The sequence below is a fragment of the Trachurus japonicus genome, chromosome 16 (assembly GCF_045865225.1).
Source record: "Trachurus japonicus isolate A0001 chromosome 16, Traja_1.0".
NCBI classification, from domain to species: Eukaryota; Metazoa; Chordata; class Actinopteri; order Carangiformes; family Carangidae; genus Trachurus; species Trachurus japonicus.
This window is the reverse complement of record NC_140922.1, coordinates 33,333,977-33,356,476: the sequence shown is the minus strand read 5'-3', so window position 1 is coordinate 33,356,476 and position 22,500 is coordinate 33,333,977. Positions and strand designations below refer to the sequence as shown.

Here is a 22,500-nt window from a genome sequence, read left to right as displayed (position 1 = left end):
AGTTGTGACCTGCACATTCACCACGCTATGAGATAATCATGCAACAACAACAGTTGTTTTAGAGGGAAATGCGCAGCCGGAACTACATTCCAGACACGGCTGCTGGGCGGAGGGATTTCAAAAGAGAAAGTAGTTCAGAGTATTTGCTTCATGTGTCGTAATGTTACATAATTATACATGATTATTTCCTAGCGTGGTGAATGTGCAGGTCACAACTTGTCCACCAGAGCGTTGTGGAGTTGTTGGATTGTGTATTTGATGAGTTTGATGAGGGAAACCAAGAAATCCCATAATGAGCCTCCGTAGCGTAGCTCTGAGCAGCTCACGGCTCTGCTCCGCTGATCTAAAAACAACATGCACCGATAATTAAAGGTGATGAACCTACTGCTATGACTATAGGGATTATGGTGAGAGGAGGATCTGACTAAATGTTGAACTATCCCTTTAAAGACTCACACATAAATCATATTGTTTTTGATTTGTCTCTTTCTCCTGAACTCTGTAACAACCTTAAAGGAACTTCTAGGACTCAAAGTGAACTAGTTCTCTTTATATAAGAGTTTGGTCAGAGGTCAAAGGTCACGGTGACATCAGAAAACAAACATTCACACAGCAGTTTTCACTTGTTGATAATATTATTGATCCAGTGATTAGAAAACAGCAGTAAAAAACTACTTGAATTGAAGGAGGAGAAAAGTTTTAAATGAAGACGAATTATGTGAAGTTGTAATTAAGTAGAAAATCACAGTTTAAGTGCTACTTTTTACGTCGATACAGAGCCATCAAACCATTTATTTACTCAGTTCAAATTACCAAACCAAGTAGATTTTTACAGTTTCCTGCAAAAACTCATAAAAAAAAATGTAGAATAGATTTGTAAACAGACAGACATACAGAACATTATAGATCTTTTTTAAAAAGCCAAGTCAGAACCAGAAAAGAAGGTGTAGTAGGCTGAAACTGAATCTTATTTTGCCTGCTCTGTTTGAGAATTACATTAACGGTTAAAAAGGAAATAAAAGACAGTTTCAACGTTGGTTAAATAAATTAAAAATTAATTAATTAAAAAGTCTGAGACAAATAAAACACTGAGAGAACAAAGGAGAAGATGATGTATGGTGGTTTATGAAAGAGGAGCAGAGAACAGTTTATTCCTCTTCCTGCTCCTTTTCATCCCTGGAGATTTAGAGTTGATGTTTTTATTGTTTTGTTGTTTAAAGGGATAGTTCACCCAAAATTTAAATTGCAACTCATTATCTCCTCCCCCTCATGTCGACTCGACTAAGGGCTGGGAGAAGTTTCAGAGTCCTCCGTGGCTTCTCTGAGTTACAGGGGGTCTCGGCGTAGCAGTGCATGTCCATATGACGGTTGCAAATGGATACCAACTGTCTGTCTTCGTGACAAAAAGACACACCAAAAAACATCCAAATACCTCCATGCTGCTCGTATGTAATGTCCGTCTTGTATTGAAGCCCCGAAATGCGAAATTGTCCCGAAAAAAATTAAATAAGTCTATATTTCAAGCTTGTTTTGTAGCGGAAGCTCCTCTTCCCGGTTTGTCAAATTTTTTTCGGGACAATTTCGCATTTCGGGGCTTCAATACAAGACGGACATTACATACGAGCAGCATGGAGGTATTTGGATGTTTTTTGGTGTGTCTTTTTGTTACGAAGACAGTTGGTATCCATTTGTAACCGTCATATGGACATGCACTGCTACGCCGAGACCCCCTGTAACTCAGAGAAGCCACGGAGGACTCTGAAACTTCTCCCAGCCCTTAGTCCACATGAGGGTGAGGAGATAATGAGTGAAATATGAGTCAATTTTGGGTGAACTATCCCTTTAATAAATGAAATAGACCTATAAACATATACATAAAGTGACCTTTGACCCTCTGTGTGTGTGTGTGCAGGAGAAGGACCTGGAGGACCGGGCCTACAGGAACCTGCAGGAGCTGGAGTCGTACTCAGAGAACACACAGTCGTCCTTAATCTACCTGCTGCTGGAGTGTTTAGGTGAGCTGAGCACACACACACACACACACACACACACACACACACACCTCTCATAGTGATTATAAAAGACGAGGGTATAAATAAAGTTTTTTCTGTGTGCAGGTCTGAAGAACGTGCACGCCGACCACGCGGCCAGCCACATCGGTAAAGCTCAGGGCATCGTCACGTGTCTGAGAGCCACGCCGTTCCACAGCAGCCGGAGGAAGGTTTATCTGCCCATGGACGTCTGCATGCTGGTGAGTGGAGGAACATGACCTCTGACCCCTCCTCCTTTACTTTACTTGACTTTATTTGTTTATTTAGGTGGGACAGTGCACATTCAAGTTCAAGTTCAAGTTCAAGTTCAAGTTCACTTTTATTTATATAGCACAGTTAAAAAGACCTGTGACAGTCGTCCAAAGTGCTTCACAGAGCAGAGACAGAAACAAAAACAATGTATGTGCAAGAAACAAGATGACATGCGTACCATCACACATTCTCACACACAGATGTATGTACATATACATATACGGACATATGCGCATACATACACATACGCAAACGCAAACGTGCACAGCTACAGTAGTCATAGACAACAGTGCACATAGATATTTAAACAAAACCAGCCAGGATTAGAAGTCCTTATGGATCCGAAGGCCAAGGAGAAAAGGTGCGTTTTTAAAGCGCACTTAAACCTCTCCATGGATCCCCCATGTCTAACATGTAATGGGAGGCTGTTCCATAGTCTGGGAGCAGCCACAGAGAAGGCACGATCACCCTTGGTTTTTAATTTTGACCTCGGTACATCCAGCAACAACTCACTGGATGACCGTAGATCTCTGGCTGGATTTCCGATTTGTATAAGTTCTGCCAGATATAGAGGAGCCAGACCAGTTAAAGTCTTAAAAACAATTAATAACACTTGAAAATCAATCCTAAAGCGGATAGGAAGCCAATGGAGGGAGGCCAGAATATATGCCATTAATGACCATATAAAAACATGTAAATGTGCTGGATTATAGCAACAGTGCTAATTTCCATCTGGAGTCCCAAAACATAAAAACAGTACAGTGACATAGTAAAACATAGTATTATCAACGACATAACAATGCAGACAACAAGGACATAACAAAACAACTATAACGAGATAAAAACATTGACATTTTGACAACACTTCCATGGGTAGGGGGACCTAAAGAGTTTCTGAGAGGTAAAGTGCAAAAGTGCAAAAGTGCAAAAGTGCTGGGCCAAAGTGACAAGTCCTCCTGTCTTTCTGTTTCTGTCTGACTTTACTTTATTTACTTTATTAGTTTATTTAGTGGGGACAGTGCATATTAATGGCCAGTGAGTACTAGAGTACCCACTGTAAATACACCGGATTCAGCACTGCTGCTAAATTACATCCGTTGTCCCCAAAACAACACAACAATTAACATAAAATTAACATAAAGACAGAGGAGCAGTAGATAACACAATACGTACATTAACATACAATAAGTACATTTACATAGTTACATTGAGTCTTTCCTCCTTCCTTTTTTCTCTCATCCTCCCTTCATTTGTTTCATTCTTTCTTTCTTTTCCTCTCTCGTTCTTTTTAGTTCTCTTTGATTAATTCCTAATGTCATTATTTCACCTTGCTTTATAATGTTCATCAATTCTTTCTTTCCTTCTTTCTTTCTTAGTTTATTCTCTCTCTGTCTTGCTTTATTTCGCTCTGTCATTTTTTCTTTCTTTTCTTTTCTCCTATTCTTGCTTTATATTTCGTTCTTTCTGAATATCGTCTATTTCTTTCTTTCTTTCTTTCTTTCTTTCTATTTGTGTTTTTCTTTTCCTCCTGTTCTTTTTGTCTTTTTTCTGACTCTTTCTTTTTCCCTCCCTTTCTTTCCTTCTTCTTACTCATATAATGTCTTTCTTTCTTTCTTTCTTTCTTTCTTTCTTTCTTTCTTTCTTTCCCGACTCGTATTCCTTTGTTGCTTTATTTCCATCTCTTTCTTTCTTTCTTTCTTTCTTTCTTTCTTTCTTTCTTTCTTTCTTTCTTTCTTTCTTTCTTTCTTTCTTTCTTTCTTTCTTTCTTTCTTTCTTTCCTGACTCATATTCCTTTGTTGCTTTATTTCCATCTCTTTCTTTCTTTCTTTCTTTCTTTCTTTCTTTCTTTCTTTCTTTCTTTCTTTCTTTCTTTCTTTCTTTCTTTCTTTCTTTCTTTCTTTCTTTCCTTCCTTCCTGACTCGTATTCCTTTGTTGCTTTATTTCCATCTCTTTCTTTCTTTCTTTCTTTCTTTCTTTCTTTCTTTCTTTCTTTCTTTCTTTCTTTCTTTCTTTCTTTCTTTCTTTCTTTCCTGACTGGTATTCCTTTGTTGCTTTATTTCCATCTCTTTCTTTCTTTCTTTCTTTCTTTCTTTCTTTCTTTCTTTCTTTCTTTCTTTCTTTCTTTCTTCCTTCCTTCCTTTCTTCCTTCCTTCCTTTCTTTCTTTCCTTCCTGACTCGTATTCCTTTGTTGCTTTATTTTCATCTCTTTCTTTCTTTCTTTCTTTCTTTCTGGACAGATAGTACAGTGAATATAACGGTCAGTTCCTGCTTAATGAGCAAAAAAGAAAGAAAGAAAGAAAGAAATGGAAACAAGTGAATTTATAAATTACAGAAGAGTAGGCTACTAGGGCCACTCGTGAAAAAAAATAGGAGGAGGAATAATTTATTTCATCATGCATTTGGAGAAGTTGAAATGTCAGGAATAAAGTCAGCCATTAGAGACTTTGCTCACTGTCGACATTTCAACTTTTTTCTCAAAGTGCATAATAATGGAAAGAAAGATTCTACCTCCTCTCTTTTTTTTTCTCCTTCCATGAGTCGTCCTAATACTCTTCTGTAAGACGTAAATCTACAAACACTTTAAAGAGATGTAATGAGAACGAATCGATGACATTAACATAACACGATATTCACAGTTGTGTGTTTTTTTCTTTACTTCTCACAGAACGTAGAAATAAAGTTTCAGAGTTTGATAAAAGAGTCGTAAACAGCCGATAAACAAACTCTCAGATCTTTTCTTTTCTTCTATATTTTGAGCTCAGACGCTTTTCAGTCGATATTCATGAGCAGCTTCAGTCCAGTGAGAGAGAGAGGGAGAGAGAGGTTGGCTAAAATGAAAATCACTAAACCATTCATTTCTGAGAGTCAGAGTGTGTGACAGTGTGTGTGTGTGTGTGTGTGTGTGTGTGTGTGTGACAGTGTGTGTGTGTGTGTGTGTGTGTGTGTTTGTTCTCACCTCCCGTCTTAGTCTCATATGAAACTATAAAACTTTGTATAAATGAGACTGACGGTTGTTTTCACAGAGCACCGTGACATCACAATGATCCAGATGTTTTAATGTGGAGAAGTTACAGATTATTCCTTTAAAACACACACTACAGATAAACAGAACCAATAAATATATAATAAAACGCTGCAAACAATGTGCAACAACCTTTGTGTAGCCGTCTGTCCCACACAGAGAACAACACACTGCTGATGCTGCAGGATCTCAGAGTGTGTGTCTGTGTGTGTGTGTCTGTGTGTGTGTGTGTGTGTGTGTGTGTGTGTGTGTGTGTTGTACAGTGATACAGATGTGTAGTGCAGCTGCAGCTGTGTAGAGATGAGTTGGTGACCTGCGGCTGCTGAGCTCAGTGACCTCACATCACCTCCTGCTGCTGCCTGCAGGGGGCGCTGCTGCTGCACCACACACACTACTACACTACAATAACACTTTAATATTACACTGTAACACTATAACACTATAACACTACAACCAGCAGCGGCTCCAGAAAATGATTATTGGGGGGTGTGGGAGGGGGGCGATGAGGGGGCCGGGTTGTTTATAGGAGGTGCTACTGAATTTTGACACAACAAACATCAACATATAATACTAATACTAATAGATATGGATTTACTATTCCCAGGCTAATACACTACATATTGTGACATGCACATTACTAAATGTTTATCATATAATAACACAAGCATATTTAACTACTTGTATTTAAAGCAGAAGTAAGCAGAATATTTGTGTTAATCTAAGTCTTAAATAGTTGTATCTTCCGACAGCAATCACTTCTATAGAGTGTTTGGTCTGAAACACGGGTCTGTCAGTCACTCTGCTCTGCTCTGAGCCCAGGAGAAAACTTTCCTTGTATCCTACAACCTTTATCCAATGAGGAGAAAGAACGGCATAAAGGGTAGGGATGTGCACGGTTACCCGAGTACCCGGGTACCCGAGCAGGCAATCTGCTACTCGGTTATGAATTTGTTATCGGGTTAACCTAGGTTTTAAAAAACGTCACGTTAGAGCAACAGTCTAGTGTCGGATCAAACTACATCATCATGCCGTGGTTCAGCTTTTTGTCGTGTTAAACAGTTTCAGATCAAGCAACGTGATTTCCTGCTGTGTAAAAGAGTTTTTGGATCGAGCCTCGGACTTTCAAACCTTTTACAATAATCTGTGGTGGTTCCCTCGGCGTAAGCCGTTGGGACGGAGACGACAGGTGTCATCAAGTCTGTTAGAATCAGCTTTCAGTTTAGAAACATTGTGAAACCTTCCCAGTTATTTCCTGAGACGATGCGAGGCAGAGAGGACCGAAGGCACCAACATGTAGTGTGGACTAATAAATAAACACCGCTAATGATTTAAAAAAAGAAAAAAAGTTTTCTCCTCCGAGGCAGCCGCGGCATGAATGCACTGCGCTCAGCACTCAGAGCGCATGCAGCACATTTATTCCCTGGTATAAAGATGCACATCTGCTCCATGTGTGCATCTTAAACTCCATCTCTACTCTTATTATCCACCATATTTAGTCTTACGACGCTGTGTGTCAGTGATGCGACTGTCTGACGGACAGAGCGCATTTATGCACCGGCTGCGCTCTGTACATCAGACATGACGTCATTTGATTTTTTTATTACAGTATTCGGTTATTCGGTTACCCGGTTACGACAAGGTTAGGATACTCGGTTAGAAAATTATTAGAAATGCCCATCCCTAATAAAGGGGCGGTCCTCTCTGTGTGTGCAGCCAAGGGATGTGCGTGTGGTGACGTAGGGACGAGGGCGGGGGCTGCTAACTCCATCTGCTGACAGGAAGTTAGACAAAACCACCGGATCGCTTACTTCTGCTTTAATGAATGAACCAATGCCAAACAACAAGCACAAACAAACAATACAAATCAGAGTCCCAGCACATCATTAAGTGACAGGCTACAGTACATTCAATTATGATGCCGATTTTTTTTTTTAAATGTTCAGTTGAACTTTCCACAAAGATTTTTAACAAGTAAGGCATCTTTCTGAATAATCTATTAAGACAAATGAATCAGTGTTTGTTATTTTTAAGTTTGTCTATCCTGTCCTAATTGCCGTTTTTACGTCAACAAATTATTGCCAACATGAGTTTATTCAATGCTACTGTTTCTACAGTAGAAACAATTTACAACAGTCACAATAAACTCAGGAACAAATTTACATTTTCACTAAAATGGAGCTGAATGAGTGATTCCTTCTGTTGCGTGATTCACTACATCCAGGTGTGACCCATGTTGTTGGTTTTTGGACTTGCCCTAGGCGAGGATCGAACCTGCGGTCTCCCGCACCGCAGGCGACGATGCTAACCGTTTCGCCAAGAGGTTGGGAACCTCTTTCTTCCTTGTCTTTTTTCTGTCGTTATTTCGTCTTTCTTTATATTTTTCATTCATTGCTTTCCTTTTGTTTTGTTTTTTCTCTGTCTTGCTTTATTTCGCTCTGTCATTTTTTCTTTCTTTCCTTTTCTCCCATTCTTGCTTTATTCATTCTTTCTGAATTTTGACTCTTTCTTTCTTTCTGTTCTTTTCTTTTCCTCCTGTCCTTTCTTGCTTTGTCGTTCCTTTTTGTCTTTTTTCTCTCTTTCTTGCTCCTTTATCCCTTTCCTTCTTCTTACTCGTCTTTCCTTCTTCCTCTTCACAGTATGTCTTTCTTTCTTTCTTTCTTTCTTTCTTTCTTTCTTTCTTTCTTTCTTTCTTTCCTGTCTCTTATTCCCATGTTGCTTTATTTCATTCTTCCTTTTCCCTCTTGTTCTCTCTCTTGCTTTATTGTGTTCTTTTTTATTTATATGAGTTGAGGTCATTGTGACTCTTTCCCATGCAGCCTGGGATCAATAAAACATTATTTTTAATCTAATCTAATCTCATCTTATCTTTATCCTGATGGAGGCCGTTCGTTACCTACGTTACCTACAGGTGCGTCGGTGACGAGGCGTTCGCTGTCAGTCGTTCAGGTCAGAACTGGAGGATCGCCCTCTCTCCTCCTCCTCCTCGTCTATTCTTCTCCTCGTCCTCTCCATTATCCTCGCCTCCCTCGTTATTTCTCATCATTTCCCAGCGGTGCATAACATACTGTACGCTCCCTCCACCGGCTGCTGGCAATTTCTTTCCACAGCTCTTCTTCTCTTTAAAAAATATAAAAAATGAAATAAAGTGGACTGTTGTAGGAAGAGAGAGGGTCAGATGAGTTCTGCCTGACACTCTCAATTTCAGTCATGTGGGTCTGCGGGTCGGGGACGTTCAGAGGAATATGTATGTGAGCGGAGGAATTAATTCCCCGTGTCGAAAGGTTTTAGCGTTAAACAGAAATGATAGTTATTTATTCTGCTTGTCATTCTGCAGAAGTTGAGTTGAGATATTTTATTCTCAATGACCCACCTGTCCATGAATAATAATGTATCATTAAGTCTCGCCTCACACTCACTCGCCGATTTTGTAAAATAGAGCAGAAACTGACTTTAAAACCTGGATTTTTTTCGGTTTGATGAGTATCAGCCTCCTCTTCCTCCTCCTCCTCTTCTTCCTCCTCTTCCTCCTCCTCCTCCTCTTCCTCTTCTTCCTCCTCCTCCTCCTCCTCCTCCTCCTCTTCCTCTTCTTCCTCCTCTTCCTCCTCCTCCTCCTCTTCCTCTTCTTCCTCCTCTTCCTCCTCCTCCTCCTCCTCCTCCTCCTCCTCTTCTTCCTGCTGCTGCTGCAGGGAAACATCACTGTGACTAATGACTCTTTAACTTCTGTCGTCTGCAACTTTCTCCAACTCCATTGGCAATTTGATTCATTATTCTTTTTTTCTTTTTTTTTCCAATAATATATTCATCACAGTTGTCACTTTAACAATAAAAAATAAAAATACAGAATTGCAGGAACAAAACTTCTTTTTTTGTTGTTGTTCCAAATATGACCTAGAGAGATGTTGTGTTTTTCAATCTTTAATAATAAGACAGCTGGCTGGGCTTGGTTTGTGAAAATGTATTTTAATGGAACGTAAACCGAAAGTAGTAACAAGAAACCTTCAAATTGCAAATCACACTAACTGTCCAGGAAAGAAGCTGACTGTGATAACTATTTTCAAAGATAACAAGGTAATGCTTTAATTTACACAACGCTAACGTGATAATGTCTAGAAACAGCCAAGAAATAACTGTCAATTTCATAGTAATGTTGAGAAATATAGCCAGGAAATAATGATTGAGTGCGTAGAAATAGCCCAGAAATATCGGTCAATTGACTCTCCCAGTTGAAAACTCAGATTTCCGACTTCAAACCGTTTGAGACGCACCACGACCAGAATAACCAAGAACATGTTGGACTGGGGCAAACTCTGCATTCAAAGTGCTTCATGTAGCTAAAACATAAAAACATTACAAAGGGCATGAAAACTACAGTATTAAAGGTCCAGTGTGTAAAATGTGGGCAAAACCGTGACATCAAGCGTTCAGATTCTAGATCGCATCGCTCACAACCTCCCGTCGGCAGAGTGACGGTGGCCTCTGAGGTCAAAAAGACTTGTGCCTTGATGATCCATTCTTCCAACTTTCAGGTTTATAACTCAAAAACTTCTTTCTATTCTCCACCGACTAATGACTAACTCTGTCTCTCTGCTGTTTCCTCCTCCTTCTTCCTTCCCACCTGCATTTATGAATGCAAAACTCTTGAATCGTGCTCTCTGACTGGCTGGACTTTCCCTTCAGGCTGCCGTACAAACATGGCGGCACACGATGGCGACACTCTATAAAGCAAGACCCTTGTTATATGCAGATATAAAAGTAGAATTATAAGGCTACGAAAACCAAACACATTTTATTTTATGGCGATTATACACTTATACAGATATATTCTGGGGGAGTAGATTCAGATTTTAACAATAAACCTTGACAATTATTACACACTGGGCCGTCGGTAACCACGGAAACTGAGCGGAGCTGTGGGCTCGGCCTGTTAAAACTGTCACCACTGTGTAGTGTGAGGAAGGACGGAGGCACCGGTGTTGCATTCAGGTGCAGTCAGGCAGACGGCCGTCGGCGGCAAACCAACCGGATGTCATTTTACTCCACCAGAGAAAGACGGTAAAACACAATACCACATCACCATGGCAACATATTGTCACATTGCCTGTATTGTTTTGCCTCGTGCTGCTGGACCACTTGTTTATCCTGTTACATGCAGCGTCTGTTGTCTGTCTGACGTCTGCCCCATTTCACCTGAATGCAACATCAAGAATACGTTCAGATATGCAACCGCACCGCTAGATGGGGGGAATTCCTACACACTGGGGCTTTAATGATAATCTAACAAACTACCGTACACTGGTTTGATCCAACAGGTGTCTCGTCTTCTGACTAGAGCTGCAACAATTAATCTAATAATTGAACAATAACCAATTATTAAATTAATAGTCAACTATTTGGGATAATCGAATATTCAGTTTGAGTAGTTTTTTAAGAGAAAAAGTCCAAATTCTCTGATTCCAGCTTCTTAAATGTGAATATTTCTGGTTTCTTTGTTCCTTTATGACAATAAACTGAGTCTCTCTTTGGCATTTTATTGACAAAACAACTAATCGATTACATAATCTACAGATTAATCAATAACGGAAATAATCATTAGTTGCAGCACTACCCTAAAAACTGTCGCTAAGTGAGTTTTTAACTTGTTTCTGTCTGAAAAATTTGATGAAATGTTCTTAATTCTTTCATTCTTTCATCTTTTCATCCACATCACCATGACAACATATTGTCACGCCTGTATTGTTTTGCCTCGTGCTGGCGGACCACTTGTTTATCCTGTTACATGCAGCGTCTGTTGTCTGTCTGACATCTGCCCGATTTCACGTGAATGCAACATCAAGAATACGTTCAGATATGCAACCACACCGCTAGATGGGAGGAATTCCTACACATTAGACCTTTAAACAACTGTATTTATACTTTCACTTTCTCAAATTTAAATCCAGTTCAAATAAAATGCAGCATATAAAAATATCTGAGCTGGTGCATCTTGATTGACCGGGTCGCCAGAAATTAGTGACGTCACAACGGGGTCACGAGCCAGAAAAGGTTAGGAAGCACTTTCAGTAGATCAAGTCCTAACGGTTCTAATAGACGGGCTTTAAAACTCATCGAAAACTTGAAACTTGTAGAAACACATGTTTTCCCTCCGTTATCTCAAACATACAGACACTCTGCAGGATAATATAGAGATAATTGTGCCAGAGGGAGCATGATGTAAACAGGTGCAAACTAAATACAGAGCGTTGAAGAGCGTGGTGCAACAACGTGTTTTAATGTTTGTAAAACTTTACACACACACGCAGGTTGTTTGATCTTCTTGGAGCCGGTGTGTTTTATATTTATGGTCTGTCAACAGCAGCAGGGTTAAACCAGGTCGCTCTCTGATTCACCGTTGTTTAAAAACTAAAATAAAATAGATTTGATAGAAGATTCAGACTGACTTCATGTGATAAAATTATCTTCATATTATATATATATATATTTTAAACAGAGTGTTTGTGGAGGTTTGAGGAGATTATCCTGATAATCTTCTCTTCACTGTGGCACCTGCTTCACATTCACAGCAGCAACGTCTTCATCACCGACGGATTAAACTGTGAAACTCACAAACTTCGTGTGCTGCTCCCTCTGTTTCTATTTCTATTTCCATCATCGAAAACAGTCACATGCAATTACCCTAACACTTAATTATGGAAATATTAAAATTCAAATTTCTCTCTGTCACCCACACACAAACCATAAATTAGTTTCCTTCCTGCATGTTACTCTGACGGTTTATTGGCTGTTGATGTGGTTCAGTGTTCTTCTTGTCTTGGATAATATGAAAGATTTTAAAATTGAATGCAGAATCGTTGAGCTTTTATGACCTTACTATAAATATCTTTTTTTCTTTTAATTAATTGAAATTATTTAATGGCAGCTTAATATGTAAGTCTAAGCATATACAGTCTTATTTTAAAGGACAAAAATGAAAGAATTAAGAACATTTCATCAAATTTTTCAGACAGAAACAAGTTAAAACTCACTCAGCAACAGTTTTTAGGGTAGTGCTGCAACTAATGATTATTTCCGTTATTGATTAATCTGTAGATTATGTAATCGATTAGTTGTTTGGTCAATAAAATGTAAAAAAGAAATGTTGAAAAACATCAATCAGTGTTTCCCAAACCACCAGATGACGTCCTCAAATGTCTTGTTTTGTCCACAAACCAAAGAGAGACTCAGTTTATTGTCATAAAGGAACAAAGAAACCAGAAATATTCACATTTAAGAAGCTGGAATCAGAGAATTTTGACTTTTTTTCTTAAAAAAAAAAAAAACTACTCGCACCGATTATTAGATTATCAAAATAGTTGAGGATCAATTTAAAGGTACATTGTGTAAGAATTCCTCCCATCTAGCATTGTGGTTGTATATCACAAGCAACTCAATCGTATTTTTCATGCTGCATTCACCTGAAATCGGGCAGACGGCAGACGGATGACAGCCGCTGCACGTAACGGCATAAACAAGCCTTTATGTAAACAAGTGGTCCATCAGCACGAGGCAAAACAATACACGTGACAATATGTTGTCATGGCGATGTGGTATTGTTGACCTGACCCACGTTTTACCGGCTTTCTCTGGACTTCTGTGACTAAAATGACATCTGGTTTGTTAGCGACGGCCGTCTGCCCGACTGCAGGTGAATGCAGCATCAGTGTAACGCTCCATTCCTCCTCACTGCGTTACCGCGGTGACTTTTCACATGGCGACACCACATGGCAGCCAGCACCGAGCTTACCCGCTCCATGGAGATATGAATGATATGAACGGCTCATTCAGAGCTGAAAGGAACACTTCACTTTGTTGATGGGGGGGATTACTGGTTAATGAAAAACAGACTGAAGAACAAAATAATCGATTTTCCTGAATAGACAACAGGAGAACTTACACAATGTCCCTTTTAATAATCGATTATTGTTCAATTTTTAGATGAATTGTTGCGGCTCTGGTCAGAAGATGAGACGCCTGTTGGATCAAACCAGTGTAGCCATCATGAACCAACTGCAGAGCTGAATATGAGTCGTGTCATAATTCAACAGGAAGGTTTATTAATTATATGAGATAATGAACAAAGAGCAACAAAACAAAATCTGTGGCAAAGGTTTGAACTATAAATAATAAAATGTAAATGTGGTCTTCTCTGTATAGGATGATCCATGTGCATGCAGTGTGTTTACCATAAAGCAGCCTATACTAGTAGATTACATCAGTTCTGATACAAACTGAGACCTGATGCAGCACTGGTGCAGAGGGGGGGGCTGGTGGTGTTAGTTCGCCCACGGCTCCGTGTCATGCCACATCGCTGCTGCTGCTGCTGCTGCTGCACCACAAGGCGACCTGGAGCCTCAGAGTGTGTGTGTGTGAGTGTGTGTGTTGTTGTGCGGGCAGATTAAAGAGGATCGGGGGCCGTGGTGTTAGAGCAGCTGAAGTGGATCCAGCTGAGCTGCAGCGATAAGCTCCACTGTTAACTTCTCATATCACTCAGTTCTCTGTCTGTGTGTCTGTGTGTGTCTGTGTGTGTCTGTGTGTGTGTGTGTCTCTGCAGCACGGGGCGTCTCAGGAAGACTTCATCCGCGGCAGCCGGGAGCAGAACGTCCGCGACGTGGTGTACGACATCGCCAGTCAGGCTCACGTACATCTACAGCACGTACGTACACACACACACACACACACACACACACACACACACACACACACACACACACACACACACTGCTGCCAGAGCTACAGGTGCTTCAAGTGTCTCTGAGGAGAGGAGAGGAGAGGAGAGGAGGCTCTCAGTGATTCCTGAAGGACGAGGAGGAATGAAGAGACTGAGTGCAGCTTCACCGACTCCCTGGTGTTCTCTCTCAACAGATCTGAACATGCAGAGTGAATTAAAGGACAATTCCAGGCAAATTCAACCTGGGGCTCTAGTTTCCTAATATTTAAGGTCTAACAAAATGAATCATCTTTTTTCTTGTCAATGTCTCCTGTTCTGCAGTAGTTGTGTCTTTCCCTGCATCGTCACAGCAGTGTAGAATGGGAGCGGAACCGATCTTAGGCTGTTTAGGCTGTTTACATCCCATAAAACCATAACATTAGATGTCTTCAAACATACACCGAGGGGTTTGTTCACTTCAAGAATGCCGACTTGTTTGTAAACAGAGCTGAAATACAAAGTCTCACCTGAGAGTCAGAATAAACAACAGCCAGACTCACTCTCACTGCTACGAAAACGTGGTGCCTCCAAGTTGATATTCCTTTGTTGATAAAACAGACGACCTGTAAACATACTAAGTGCATCAACTTGACTCTTGTGTGAGACTTTGTATTACAGAAAATAGTGGTTTTGTGGGATGTAAACAGCCTAAACAGCCTAAGATCAGTCTGCTCCCATTCTACGCTGCTGTGGTGATGCAGGGACAGACAGAACTACTGCAGGACAGGAGACATTAACAAGAAAATCTGATGATTCATTCTGTTGGAGTTGAAATATTAGCAAGGTTGAATTTGCCTGTAATAGTCCTTTAATGACATCTGAACACAAAACAAGTAGAAGGTTGAATTACATATGGTAATCACTGAAAAACCTACAATTCTTTAATAAATCAGCCAGTAAATCAGTCACACTATTAAATGGCAACTTTTCATATTTATTTTATTTATTTATTTTATTTAACCTTTATTTTACCAGGCAAATTGCTTGAGATAAAAAAAATCTCTTTTACGAGCATGGCCTGGCCAAGAAAGCAGCAACAAGATAATATACACACAAAGAAGTGAGGACGAATATGAGAGAGAGAGAGAGAGAAAAAATGAATGACGTCCAGAGTTCTACAGTCCGGCAGGGATATGGGGGGAAGAGAAGGAGGACGGGAGGGCTGTGTGGTACAAGGGGAGGCTGTACCAGGGGATCCTGAAGGAAGAGAGATTATGTTAAATCAGCCAGGGCAGAACAGAACAATGCACAACAATACACACTAAAAGAACGCTAATCCAGTGATGCTAAAATACTAAACAGTAAAACATTTACACACTCCATGATTTGCCATTAATAAGTCCAAACGCAGTCCAAGAAACAAAACTGAACTTAGTCTTACAGACTAATGCACTCTAATAACAAAAACGTATGAAAAGATGAATAAATAAAGAGTTGAATGAATTAACAAAAAGGTTAATAATGAAAAAACAAGCAAACACTAAAATAGTGATCTAACTATACAGGTTAACTTGCAGGAAAAATGAAGTTATACATTATATAAGTTTTAGTTTTAAATAATTCAGTATCAGCTGATACGCAAAGTTTTTGGGAGGGAATTTGTTGATGAGAAGGAAAATCTAGGTCGGTACGTCGCCTTCTTTATGTCTTAAAGATGCTGAAAAGTCCTGGATAAGGGCTGCAATTACATGAAAAAAACTATATATTTCTGATTATTTTCTACAGATCTTATGATTTCAGGTGGAATTTAAAGGGATAGTTCACCCAAAATTGAAATTGAAAATTCATTATCTATTCACCCTCATGTGGACTAAGGGCTGGGAGAAGTTTCAGAGTCCTCCGTGGCTTCTCTGAGTTACAGGGGGTCTCGGCGTAGCAGTGCATGTCCATATGACGGTTGCAAATGGATACCAACTGTCTTCGTAGCGGAAGCTCCTCCTCCCGGTTCGAACCGGGAGGAGGAGCTTCCGCTACAAACAAGCTTGAAATATAGACTTATTTAATTTTTTCGGGACAGCTTCGCATTTCGGGGCTTCAATACAAGACGGACATTACATACGAGCAGCATGGAGGTATTTGGATGTTTTTTGGTGTGTCTTTTTGTTACGAAGACAGTTGGTATCCATTTGCAACCGTCATATGGACATGCACTGCTACGCCGAGACCCCCTGTAACTCAGAGAAGCCACGGAGGACTCTGAAACTTCTCCCAGCCCTTAGTCCACATGAGGGGGAGGAGATAATGAGACATTTCAATTTTGGGTGAACTATCCCTTTAATTTTTGCATTTGCACTAAATAATGTAAATATGATGATAATGTGATGGAGTTGTTTCCTTTTCGTCTGTAGAATATAATCAGTAAGTCATGTGACACATCTTACTTTGATCAGATTTGCATATTGTGAATGTGAATGACTCCATCGTTATTCAGATTAATTGTGCAGCAGCCGTGGTGGTTAATGTCCTGGAAAGTCATCGCTGTGCACAGACTCAAGTCAAAGTCTCTCATCAGCATCAGCTCTGCTCTGCGACTCCTTTTCTGCCTTTTTAACAAGAGTCCGAGCAGCAGGAAGAAAAACCCAGAGCTGAGATTTCTAAAAAAGTCAAAGTGACGGGGTTTTTAAACACACGGTAGCTACAGTAATGGAGCTCTTAGGAGCCGGGAACCAACTGGTTTGGAGCTTTATTAACCTCCAATTACACGCCTCATTGATTTTCTCTTACAGGCTTTTTTCATTAAGCCGCTGCCCGAGCATTCATCAGCATTTACGTTTTCATTTGAACCTTGTTTACAGCAATTAAGAAGGTTGCTAACGGTAGCAAAGCTGAGGATTTACTTCTTGTCTGTGTGTGTGTTTAATGTGTCGACTGTTTACCTCCGTCCTCTCCGGGGCTCTCAGTCAATTAGCCAAGCGCCGCATTAATAATAAGAAGTGAAAAAAGAACAAGCTCGTTCAGAGGTTCTGTCAGTCATTAGAAAGTCTAATGGCCTCTGTTTTTCTGTCAACACTCGAACGCACCGTGGGAACGGCAGCACGAAGCACGAAGCACGAAGCTAGAAGCACTCTCAGTTCAATATGTTGTTGATGTTTCACCGTTTACCGTCGTTAAGGCTGCAGATGTTTCCAGGAAGTCACGTGTGTGTGTGTGTGTGTGTGTGAGTGTGTGTGTGTGTGTGTGTACACACTTCATAAACATATGACAGGGTTGATTTTTAGTGGCGAGAAGTGATGGCTAATGCTATATAGTATGAGACTGTGTGAGGTTTCCATGGCAACAGCTGTAGTGTTTAGACTAGAGAGAGAATATTTAGTGAATGTTCTGACATTTCAAATGAAATTTGAATGAAGTTTTATACATTTAAAGGGATAGTTCACCCAAAATTCACTCATTATCTACTCACCCTCCTGTCGACTAAGGGCTGGGAGAAGAACCGGGAAGAGTTCTGGTTCGTCCAAATTTCACGAACCAGTAAGAGGAGCTTCAGCTACAAAAAGGCTTGAAAACTAGACTTATTTAATTTTTTTCGGGACAATTGCCACAACTGCTGCACAATTAATCTGAATAACGATGGAGTCATTCACATTCACAATATGCAAATCGGATCAAAGTATAAGATGTGTCACATGACTTACTGATTATATTCTACAGATGAAAAGGAAACGACTCAATCACATTATCATCATACATTATTTAGTGAAAATGCAAAAATTAAAGGGATAGTTCACCCAAAATTGAAATTTCTCATCATCTCCTCCCCCTCATGTGGACTAAGGGCTGGGAGAAGTTTCAGAGTCCTCCGTGGCTTCTCTGAGTTACAGGGGGTCTCGGCGTAGCAGTGCATGTCCATATAACGGTTGCAAATGGATACCAACTGTCTTCGTAACAAAAAGACACACCAAGAAACATCCAAATACCTCCATGCTGCTCGTATGTAATGTCCGTCTTGTATTGAAGCCCCGACATGAGAAATTGTTCCGCCGGTGACACAGGAAGAGCCGTGAACCGAGACACTGGGAGCTTCCGCTACAAACAAGCTTGAAATATAGACTTATTTAATTTTTTTCGGGACAATTTCTCATGTCGGGGCTTCAATACTAGACGGACATTACATACGAGCAGCATGGAGGTATTTGGATGTTTCTTGGTGTGTCTTTTTGTTACGAAGACAGTTGGTATCCATTTGCAACCGTCATATGGACATGCACTGCTACGCCGAGACCCCCTGTAACTCAGAGAAGCCACGGAGGACTCTGAAACTTCTCCCAGCCCTTAGTCCACATGAGGGGGAGTAGCCTAGATAATGAGTGAAATTTCAATTTTGGGTGAACTATCCCTTTTTAAAATAAGACGTTCATAATGAAAGGACATCAGTAGAGTGACATTAAAGGACCGTCCACTTCTATGAAGTCGTCTGAAGGACCATGCACTCCTCTGCTAGCCTGACAAGCCAGACGTCGGTAGATGAAACCTTTCCCATATCCCGTCGGCAAAACACCAAATACATCCTTCTTCTAAATGAACGACTTCAGTGCAGTTTCTGGCTCAACTTTTAAAGAAAATGACGAGTTTAATTCTTTCAAAGTCGATGCCAACACCGATTCAAACGATTCCTTTGCCAAAGCCATCTATCTTCTTGTCATGTTTTTCACCATCGCAAGTATGTCGTCATGGCGTTAAGCCCGCCCAACGACTCTCTAAACAGATAGAGTGCTGTGATTGGTCAACACAATCGGTGTTCGAGACTCAAAAAGTTCCTATGGCTCGTTTCTAGACCCACCTACGGAGCAAAGAGATTGGCTGCCGCTAGGGTGCAGCTCAGTGTTGTTTTTGGCAGGCATTTTAGATTTAGTCTTAGTCTTAGTCTTTTTGACGAAAATACTTATTAGTTTTAGTCAATTTTAGTCATTTCTATATGTGATAGTTTTAGTCTAGTTTTAGTCGACGAAAACTCAACAAGGTTTTCGTCTAGTTTTAGTCAGTTTTAGTAAAAAAAAAAAAAGTCTTTTAACAAATTAATTCAATAAAGGAATGGTTTTACACATAATGTTTCCACCCAATGGCTTATGGTCTAAGGATTATCCATTAGCCTACACACAGATAAAGTGGTAACAGTAGCCTGGTGCATTCAGTTTTTTTTCTGCTGGATTATATTTAAAATGCGTCCATATATCTTCTGGTCGAGCGACGGCAGGTGTGTTGAGCAGAATGCGCTGCATGTCAGGTGGTGGTGTGACCACACAAGGATGGGATGCAGCAGCGTTGCAGATACTTGTTGATTTTTAATTGACAGGTTATACGCACAATAAGCAGAAATGTCGTGCATTTTGAACGTCTGACCATCCACCCGTCAGCGCCGCGGAGCCGCTGCACCGCGGTCACCGGAGCAGCTGATCACTGCCTGCTGCTCTCTGCCGCTCTGATCACAAGCACCGGGCGGCGGGCGCACCGCGGGCCCGCAGCTCGTCTCAGCAGCGTCGTTCTACTTTTAACGGAGCCGTTGCTAAATCATGTGAAGCTTAGAGTAATGACAATCCACAACATTTACGTCCGTTCTCGTCTCGTCAACGAAAACTCACACACGTCTCGTCATGTTTTCGTCATCAGAGAGCCATGTTTATCTCGTCACCGTCTTGTTATCGTCATGAAAAAAAGGGGCGTCAACGAAAATATTTCGTCATCGTCATCGTTAACGAAAACAACACTGGTGCAGCTAGATTTCTAGGCTAGTCCTCTGAAGAATTGCCAACTCTCCTGACGTCGTGACTCTGCAGCACCTTCCACAGGTGTGAACTGGATCATAGAAACTCTGACTCCAGATCAGTTCCTCAAACAACCCGACATCAAATAATCCAAAGTGTCTGAGTAAACCTGAGGAAACAACCAGCCTGGTCCCCGTGTGGACCGACCGAGGAGCTGAAAACTATTGATTCTGTCTCTGTCTTTGAAGATTTCAGAGTCTCACGCCTTCTTCTCCAGTCCCCCAAAGACACCGAGCTCTGGGCCGTCACACACTTTAATTCATTTAAAACTGAACTTCCATAATAATCGCTCGCTATATTCGCTGGCAGCAGCCAAGTAAATCCACGAGGACACATCTCTGCCTTCAGACGCTGCTCAAAATAATCTTTCTCCAAACTTAAACAAATCCCTGCTCAGGGCCCAGAGACTGAAGCTTTTATTCTGTTTTTTTTTGCCAGGAAATGACCGACTCATTGTGTGTTGTTGCCGTCCAGTCACACTGAACCGTCACATATTTACAGGCACTTATTTTATTTATAATTTATTATATAATCCTGGAAGTTGCACTGAGAAAAAAGATGAGTCAGAAAAATCAAATAAATAACTCATAGTATTAATAACTTGAGATGTATAATTCAGTCATTTAAATTCAGATATTCATATAAAAGAGCACAAGCGTTTATAAAAAATGAAAATAAATCTGCATTCAAACACACTCAAACACTTAACCAGGTCAGATAATAAGACGCCTGATTATATTTTCAGTGCAGTCTGTAACTGTGGCTCACAAAGAGTTATAAAAGTAGAAATGCATTTAAATTATGTAAATTGAGTTCAAGTCAGTAAGACTTCTATAAACATATTTTTGTGATGCAGTTGCATCTCAGTGTGTGATTGGATTTGGTCTAAAATTCAGTTTTAAGTGTCAGAAAGGAACTTTTCGTTTCTGTATTTTTAATTTCTCTTTCTGTGTCGTCTCTTTTCTTTCCTTTCAGGCTCGGTCGTTCAGCCAGAACGTTCCAGCTGAAGCCATGCCGGCCTTCCTGCAGACGGTCAGTGTCACCACTTCACTCTGTCTACTATCTTTGTTGGACTTTTCAGACATTATAGAACCACAGTAATCAATAAAAGAAAAAAGAAAACAGGGTTAGGTCTACAAACAGAGTGTGGACTCAAGCCCAACTGGTTTGTTTCAGTCAGTTTCTGTCCTTTCCACGCCTCCTACCAATTGACCTCTGGCTAAGCCCCGCCCCCTCCACTCACTCGGACAAACAATCAACATTCGGTGACAGTTGCTATGGCAACAGCTGTCACCGTAGAGACATTTCACAGGAGACAGAAAGATTAAATATCATCTGGAAGTCACCAAAACGTCACTTAGCTTTACTGCTATGGCTGTCGGTTGCCGCAAAAAGCCGATAGCGACGGGCTAATTTCTGTTAGCCTGTCTATGGAGTTTTACATTATACGTTAGCATTAAGCTAGCGGGCTTTATGCTTAGTTGTGATGCTGGCTAACATCTAAACATCTCTGACAATATGTTGCCTCAAATACGTTGTTGCCTTAACTTAGAACAGATGTAGACATCCTTGTTAAGTTTATCCACGTTTAGTTGCTGTTGTGGTCTACTGCATAACTTTATCCAGAGCAGACACTTCTCTAGGTTGAGATGTGGCTTGGGAAAAGGTAAAACAAATCCACCCCGTGGCCCAGCCTCTCGGGATACCTAGTGTCGGAGTTGCATGTGCCCCATGCACACCGTTTGACCATTTTAAACTTAACATGTCAAGAAAAAACATATAAAAACGAATGAAAACTGACTAACTGCAATGCATTTCAATGGACGTGGAAGCAGAGAATGTCCGAGTGTATGGGCTAGCTATGCGCACTGTGATTGGCTCATCACGTTTGGGGGCGTGGCTTAGCCATAGGTCAATTAGATCAGTCCGTGTCCGACCCTGAAATAGTTCCTCTACTTGAAGGAAAGTCCCAAATCCATTAGTTTGACCTCTCGTCGTCCACCTGAACATGAAGAATTACCTGTTCTTAGTTGTTATAAATGCTCAAACATTCACATACAGTAGGTACATGTGTATATAAACACACACATATACAGTATCTGTTAGGGGTGGGAGAAAAAATCGATTCACATAAATATCGCGATATCTTTTCTGACGATTTTTAAATCGATTATTTTTTGGGGGGAAAAAAAAATTGAACTTTTTTTTTTTTTTGAATTTTTTAAATATATTGTGCAATGTGCATTTGTTCGCCTTTTTTACATACAGAGAGTCCAGGTTTTGAAAAGGGTTTAAGTTCACTTTATAATGGAGTATGTTAATTTATAGGCTCCTACAGTGTTTGTGTGCAGATAAATGTTAAAAATGCAGACTAAAAATCGAGAGAATCGGCAATATCGTAGAATCGCAATTTAAATCGAATTGCCATCCAAAACATTGTAGAAGAATCGAATCGGGAGAAAAGCATATCGTCCCAGCCCTAATATCTGTAGCTGATGGTGTTTCATTTTCACTGGAAGTCAGAAATCGGAGCTCGGAAGTTGAGCACCTTCCAGTTGAAAAACGAACACGGAAGTCGCAGAAATGGACGATTTAATAAAACAAAACACAAATACAACAGTTATATACTTGTGGATGTTGTAGTTCAATGCTAACAATTTATAACGTTGG

At 40.4% G+C, this 22,500-nt stretch overlaps 1 protein-coding gene across 1 annotated transcript in view; it reads left to right on the top strand.

Annotated features, from left to right (window-relative positions):
• The window catches only part of ndufaf6 (NADH:ubiquinone oxidoreductase complex assembly factor 6), a 33,327-nt gene that overhangs the window by 5,946 nt on the left and 4,881 nt on the right, over nucleotides 1-22,500 (top strand). The window contains exons 5-8 of the mRNA XM_085803100.1: nucleotides 1,913-2,015; nucleotides 2,118-2,251; nucleotides 13,913-14,014; nucleotides 20,806-20,862. Of these exons, the coding sequence (XP_085659226.1) occupies nucleotides 1,913-2,015; nucleotides 2,118-2,251; nucleotides 13,913-14,014; nucleotides 20,806-20,862 (396 nt within the window). The remainder of the gene's footprint in view (nucleotides 1-1,912; nucleotides 2,016-2,117; nucleotides 2,252-13,912; nucleotides 14,015-20,805; nucleotides 20,863-22,500) is intronic.